The 7,774-nt window shown below is 46.7% G+C and overlaps 1 protein-coding gene across 1 annotated transcript in view; it reads right to left on the reverse strand.

Annotated features, from left to right (window-relative positions):
• Window positions 1–2,447: 2,447 nt before the first annotated feature.
• LOC105901480 (glutamate receptor ionotropic, kainate 2-like) overlaps window positions 2,448–7,774 on the reverse strand; it is a 56,897-nt gene continuing 51,570 nt past the window's right edge. Inside the window, 3 exon segments of the mRNA XM_012828951.3 lie at window positions 2,448–2,704; window positions 3,366–3,562; window positions 3,565–3,615. Of these exon segments, the coding sequence (XP_012684405.2) occupies window positions 2,540–2,704; window positions 3,366–3,562; window positions 3,565–3,615 (413 nt within the window). The 3' untranslated portion in view covers window positions 2,448–2,539.

Raw genomic sequence — 7,774 nt, forward strand, 5'->3', positions numbered from 1 at the left:
TTTCAGGCTGTCACTGTAAAAGAGTGGACAGTGTTCACACACAAGTGAATAACTACTACAGTATACCAGTGCTGCCTGTGTTGCGTCTGCACTCTATGACTAAGCCATTTTCCACCGTCAGAGGGACCTCTGGACTCTGCCTCCTCCGGACAGGCCCTTCTTGGCTGCCACTATCTATACCCTCACTGAACTGAATGTTTACTGTCCCTTTATACCCCCCCCCTATGCTCTGTATATCTTCCTCTTCCTCTCTACATATACTCTCTTTATTCTCTTTCATACTCTCTCTGTACTCTGTCTATCTTTCCTCTTCCTCTGTCTCTATTCTCTTTCACCCTCTACCATCTTTCCTCTTCCTCTCTCTATATATACTCTCTGTATTCTCTTTCATACTCTCTTTGTACTCTGTTTATCTTTCCTCTTCCTCCCTCTCTATATGCTCTCTCTATTCTCTTGTACCCTTTCCCATCTTCTCCTCCTCCTCCTCCTCCTCCTCTCTCTCTATTCTCTTTCACACTCTCCCTGTACTCTGTCTGTCCTTCCTCTGCTCTGGGTCTTCACTCTCTGCACCCTGTGTCTGTACAGTGTCTATCAGTGCTACATGTACACACCCCTACTGGAGCCATGACAGAGAAGAGACCTGGACACCTCGACCCCTGCAGGGTGGAAACAGCCACCCATGAGGTGGAGGGCTGAAGGGATTCTAGACCAGTATACCTCAAAAACCAGAACATGATGGATGAATTTCTTTCGTCATACCTATGTATTCGTGCGTGTGTGTGTGTGTGTGTGTGTGTGTGTGTGTACTGTATGTATGAATTATTTTGAAATGGCTGAATCAAGATGGTGAATTTGACAGTTGTTTGATAGTTGTTTTGTTTGTTTGTCTTTTTTTTGTGTCCATGCTCTGAATACCAACAGCAGTGACAGGAGTGTGAGTGCAAGAGGATGAGCATTAGATACCTGGATTATGTTTTTGTCCAAACAAATGTGTTTATGGATGCACTCCATGTTTACTTTGTTTTGCCAGTAATGATGATGGATGGCGTGAAAGTTGTGAAACAGATGTTAATGGACCATTGTAAATCAGGGTCATTACATTACAGGCTTTAAACGAGACCAGAGTCTATCAGAGGGAGACACTGATGTTTTTCCAAAGGCCCAGTGTGTCCAGGTCTGCAAGTGTATGTGTGTGTGTGTATGTGTGTGTGTGTGTGTGTGTGTGTGTGTGTGTGTGTATTTGTGTATGTGTGTGTGTGTGTGTGTGTGTGTGTGTGTGTGTGTGTGTATTTGTGTATGTGTGTGTGTGTATGTGTGTGTTTGTGTATGTGTGTGTGTGTGTGTGTTTGTGTATGTGTGTGTGTGTGTTTGTGTATCTGTGTGCGTGCATCACACTAATAGAAAGAACTACAAAAATTAGTCTTTGTAGAAAAAAAGTCATCTTCTGTAGAAATCCTCAAACCCCCAGAAAAGAAACGAACGGAAGGTAAGAGAACGTCAACATTAAAGTACGCTGAGATTCCTTTTCTCTCAGAAAAAGAAAAAGAAAACAGGAAAAAAGCACATTATATTGTATCTCATGCCTGATCGCTACATGTGGTGATTGACAGACACATTCTCATTGAGCCCCCATTATGGCCCACATTCCCCATGTCCTCTTTTTAACCCGGTGGATGGGCATCCAGTAGCAACAAGCGCACAAATCGTAGCGACAGAAAACAATGACAACAAATAAGCCAAATAAGGCAAACCAAGCTCCGTCTCTAGCACTGCCTGTGTCCCAGGATGCATTGCAGTGCTGCAGTCCACTTCCTGTTTTGGCAGGCCAGAGGTGTGTGGTCAAGGTGTGTGTGTGTGTGTGTCTCAGTAATGTACAGTACACTGCTTGGTTAAAAAAAAAGAGCTACAGGCAGCTTTAAATCACAGGTTTCCATGGCACCAGTTGCCCTAGTTTACTCAAGCCACAGTCAGAGCCAGTGTGTGAGTCAGCATATTGACGAAGTGTCTCAGAATCACAGATCTTTAATACTGGGTGTAGATCCCAATATTCACAATATCTTTAATACGGGATGTAGATCCCATTCTTTCTTGATTAGGGAGGTTGTGTGTGTGTGTGTGTTGGGGGGGGGGGGGGGGGTCTGAGTTTTGACCCTCACACCCCAAACATCATCATACAGTAGTATAGTCAGGCCCAGGCGACTGCATTTCCACAGGAAACAGGCTGTCAGTTCCTCTGGTGGCAGGCAGGCAGGGAGGGAGTGAGGGAGTGAGTGAGTGATGCAGGACTGACCCCTTGCTCCCAGCTACTTACTGAGCCCGATTCGCTGCATCATCACCACCTGCTTGCTGAGAGGTAAATGGGATTAGTGTGTGTGGGGAGAAGGGCAGGGAGGGGCAGGGAAGTGGTGGACAGGAGGTGTCACTGGTAGGATAGGGGGGGGGGGGGGGTCAGGTCCAGGTTGTTGTTATGGGAGGTGGGAGATTGATTGGCCCGTGGGGTGGGGGGGTGAGGGGCATTAGGAATGGGAGTGGCTGTCCTTCATGCCATGGTCTCCTTGCCGGGCAGGCGTCGGTCGTTGAAGGTGTGCATGTTGATGACCTCCTCCGTCTTGACGATGACGGGCGGCGGCGGCTTCTGCTTGAGGCGGCGCTGACACTTCAGGGACGTGCGGATCTCGTCCACCATGGCGCTGCAGAAGGACTTCTGGGGAGAGACAGGAGACGGGAGGGAGACAGGACAGCAGAGAGACAAGGAAGGAGTGAGACAGGACATAAAGCGACAGGACAGGGGGAAGACAGAAGACAGAAAGAGGAGGGAGACAGGACAACAGGGACAGACAGAAAGGAGAGGAGACAGGACAACAGGACAAGAGAGAAATGGGTGGAGGGAGACAGAACGGGAGAGCCGTAGGAAAGAACAAAGAGATGGCGAGGGGAGTGGGAAGGATATACAGGTGGAGGGTGACAGGCAGGGAAGTGATGAAGAGAGATGAGGAGGGGAGAAAGAGGAAAAAAGGACAAAGAGGAATGCTATTGCTATGCTCATGCTATTTGAGATGGAGGCAAGGCCATAACCTGACTGATCCTCCCCAGGGACCACTGGGAGTCAGACCTGACAACCCATGAGCGCATCTCTCACAGACATCGCACAGTGTCCTTGTGTACCTCTATGGATTCCGTATCAAGACTAATGTATGCACCAACATATTCTAATAATCATCCTAATATACTATTACTGAACAGGGATCGCAATCAATGCAAGTTCAGGGTGTTTGTCACTCCATGTTTCGTCTTCACTCCATGAGAACGTTTCACTGCTGGTGATGGCGTATCCATGACGACTCGTCACCGGAGTTCCGCCTCACCTTCTCGACGTCGGCGTTCTGCTTGGACTTGTAGAGCACCTCGCCGACGGCGACGAAGAGGGACAGCACGAGGCCCGCGGCGAGCACGATGAAGATGCCGCCGATGTTCTGCACGCCCAGGGCGCTGGCCTCCTTGCTCTCCTCTTCCGGGCAGCCGTTGCCACGCCACCACTTCTCCTTCATCATGTGCAGCTTCCCCTCTCCTGCAGCTGCAGGATGGCAATGGTGATCTTGTCCCGGTACGGAGAGCCTATGGGAGAGAGGGAGCAGAGAAAAAAAAGAAGAAGAACTGTGAGAGAAAAAGATGACTGTGTCAACTTCTACTTCATCGTGTGTCCCTTTCTCAGAAGTGACATGAGGGTGAGGGTGTTCTTGTCCTGGTGTCCCAGATGGAGAACTGAAGGAAAGGAAGAAGAAGAGGATGACTAAAGAATAAAATCAGAGAAAGACGGCTGGGCAGGTGGGACAGCGAAGGAGTTTGGAACATTCTAATAAAAGAGTGTGTTCATCAAATGGAGGATTCTAAAATTCCACATTGTATTCCATGGACCCAGATATTCTTTAGAATGTTCAATTCTTCTTTCTTTCTCCGGTGTGACTTGCAGTGGTACTTGCTAAAGGGTTGAACAGGAAAGAAGGGTGTGTGTAGGAGGTAGAGCAAGAGAAGTAGAGAGATGGAGAGAGAGAAGGAGAAAGGGGGGTTGAAAAGAGAGGAAGAGAAAAAGAAAGAAACGGGAAAAAAAGACATGTCAAGACCAAAGTCAGCCATAGCAAAGAGAAGAGTCTGTCAGAGGAGGGGGATATGTGTTCACTTTCTGACAAGCGACTCCTGACTGCAATCCTCTGAAAACAAACGAAATATATAAAAACAAACATCAACCATCCAGGTGAAGTCAGTAAAATGAAAAGGAACATTCAGAGAAAAGATGTGTGCGTGTGTATTTTTTGGGGGGGGGGGGCTTCTTAGCCTACAGGTTTCTGGTCTTTCACAGACCACAAAAAAAGATGATCGATGGTGAAATAAAATGTCTAAATGTTGTGAAAATACAGTCTTTTTCTGTAGTGCTTCTGCACTCTGATGTACTATAGTAGGAGCCTGCCTTGGTGAAGTAAATGAGAGTCAGAGATGGAGATTGCTAATGTCTTGTTTAAATAAAATATGAAGGATAAATGAGCATTCAGAGAGATTCCACCCCCTGCGGGTGGATTCTGATAGACAATTACATTCTGTCACTTTCCATAATCATCCAAAAACACCCTCATAAACTCTCTCTCTTTCTCTCTCTCTCTCTCTCTCTCTCTCACACACACACACACACACCAACACACATTCACACACAAATACAGTGGTTTGAACCTTCATTGAACTGACAGATTATAATGAACAATGAAATGATATCATCTTATGACAACTATCCACACACACTAATCCTAACACACAAATGCACACACACACATACTTTATCCCAGGATTCAAACACACACACACACATGCACATTCATCAACACATTCACACTGGATAGCATCTGTCTCAAACACTCATTATCTCTGTTGTTGCTGTTTGATGTGAGAGAGGAGATGCTCCGAAGGATAACACTGACAGTGTGTGTGTTTGATTGTGTGTGTTTGATTGTGTGTGTGATTGCGTGTGTGTGTGTGTGTGTGTGTGTGTGTGTGTGTTGGAGTAAGAGCATGCCTATGATTAGGACTGAAAAGATGAGAAGGGCTCAGCATGGAGCCCGGAGTGTGTGTATGTGTGTGCGTGTGTGCGTGTGTGTGTGTGTGTGTGTGTGTGTGTGTGTGTGAGAGAGAGAGGGAGAGAGAGAGAGAAACAGAGAGAAACCGATAAAAAAGAGAGAGTGTGTATTAAGCGTCCGTGCATGTGTGCATACATGCATGTGTGTGTGCATGTGTGTGTGTGGGTGCACGCATTTTCTAAACAAATACAAACAAGTGCGAGTGATTCTCCTGTAGAAACGTGTGATTTGATTTAACTTCAGTATGTGCTACTGAGACGCTTCATTAAACAGAAGTGATTAAAGTGATCAGTTCTCTGAAGGACTCCTCATCAAGATGACAGATTTGAATGGTATTATCAAATGACTGGTTTTAATGGTCTCATTATTCCACCATAATGAGTAATTAGGATTGTTAATTATGAATCCTGACCCATAAAAATAGACATTACATATGAGGTCATTCAGGTGCTCGGGATCTTAAAAATACCTGCAATAAGGTGTTACAATATGCTATCAATCATCACAGAGTGAGGATGACTTATCAGCAGTTAGAGGAAAAAAAGGTCCTACTGCACAGAGCTCTGAAATAGCACTGGTACCCAAGTCTGGTTTATGTCCTTTAAGTATGTGTTAAAGGTACAGTCCGCGATTCTAACCCCATAGCACTTTTTGTCAAATTCAGTGAATTACTCCTCAGGGTCCTCTGGCTGTCCGATCAGTGTGAGCACTCAACAAGTGTTTTTTGCACGGTCCCCTGTGAGTTGGGAAACGTTGCTCGGACCGAGCCATAAACAATTCCAGCCGATCTTGGAATCTTCAGGCAGCATGGAAGGGAGGTGTGTAAACCTTAGGTTAGAATCCTTAGTGATTCTTTGTTTGGGGTGACGTTATGAGGGGTTTGTTGTGGAGCCCTTCGGAAAACTCATTTGACTATCTGCCTCATGACAGATTTCAGCTCTAAAGACGCTGGCCTGGCGCTGCCAAACCCTCACTCGCTGCACGCTGTGCTCTGGAGCTGGTCCACTAAAATCACACTGGGCTACAGGCGAAAACTGAGCTGGGGAGATAAGGCCTCAACCCTCCTGTACTCCTCCAAAGGAAAAATACAGAGTGAAACTCAGAGACTGGGAGTCAGTGTGAGTGTGTGTGTGTGTGTGCGTGTATGTGTGTATGTTTATGAACCTGTTTTATTCTAGTCATAAAGTTTGAGATACAATCCTTCCACATCGTGAAGTATCCGTCGAGTATCCATCCAAGAGTAGCAGTGATGAACTGTTTTCATTAGGCCTGCACTGAAACAGCAGGGTTCCTTCTTTTCATGTCACCCAAGACCTCCATAAAAAGAAACAAGTTGTGTGTTGTGTGTGCAGTCTTCTGGCAAGTCTCTCGGCAGACCTCGGGCATTTCAAATCCAATGCTTCCTTAAAATTCACCCATGACTCTTTTCCGCCCTGACAAAAAACCTTGGCTGAGAGGGATGTTTGCCAAAGCAGGGCTCCGGTGACACCAGGGCTCCGCTCGCGGCTAAACTCGCCCGGCTAATCCCATGGTCGGGGCGGAACGGGGCGGGGGCGTCGGATCAGCGTGAGGCTGCGGAACTCGGAGGAAGATCAAAGAGCGAGCTAATGGCTTGTGAGGCGACGGGGGAGAACGATGAAGAGGAGGAGGAAGAAGAAGGAGAAGAAGAAAAAGAAGAAGAAAAAAGGCAAATCACGGAGAGGAGTGTGTCCCGTGTGATGAATGAAGATAGAGAGTGAGAGAAAGAGAGAGAGAGAGAGAGAGGGAGAGAGAGACAGATGGAGTGTGACAGAGAGAGGGAGAGAGAGAATGAGAAAGAGCTCTGGGGGCGCTGTGCTCATCTTCTGCTCAGCTGCGCTAAAGAGATTAGCGTCTTTGTGTGGCGCGTTTTGTTGTAACACTCCCCCAGCCGAGCACACGTTCCAACGCGATTACGGCAAAGCTCAGGGTGACAATGCAGCCACACTGGTACCGGAATAACCAACCCGAGAGAGAGAGAGAGAGGGAGAGAGAGAGGATGATAGAAAGATGGAAGAAGTGGACAGGAGGAAGAAATAAGAGAAAGAGTGAGAAAAAGAGTGTGAGAGAGGAAGACAGAGGGGTGAGAATGAGGAGGAAAATGAGTAAAAGGGATAAAGGCCTGTATGTGTGTGTATGAGAGTGAGAGAAAATGATAAAGTGTCAGACATAAGAGAGGGGTGAGCCTGTTAATGACAAATGAAAGAGGTCTTGAGAGACAACCATGGAGGAGGAGAAGATGATAAGAGAGCAAATATACGGAGGAATGAGGAGCCCAGATTGTCAGTGCTAATAGTTTCTCATTTCATTTCCTTTTTCCCTCTGTGAGCTCCATCTTCTCTCAAGAGTCTACAAAGAAGCATAGTTTAAAAACGATGTGTGTGTGTGTGTTTGTGTGTGTGTGTGTGTGTGTGTGTGTGCATGTATGTGTGAGTAGGGTGTGTGTGTGTGTGTTTGAGAGAGAGAGAGAGAGAGAGAGAGAGAGAGTGAATATGAGTGTATGTCTGTGTGTGTATGTTAGTATGAGTGAGTGTGAATGTGTGTGTGTGTGTGTGTGTTAGAGAGCAAGCGAGAGAGAGAGAGAGCGAGAGTGCGCGCGCGAGAGTATGTGTGTGTGTGTGTGTGTGTGTGTG

This window comes from Clupea harengus, chromosome 15 (genome assembly GCF_900700415.2).
Source record: "Clupea harengus chromosome 15, Ch_v2.0.2, whole genome shotgun sequence".
NCBI classification, from domain to species: Eukaryota; Metazoa; Chordata; class Actinopteri; order Clupeiformes; family Clupeidae; genus Clupea; species Clupea harengus.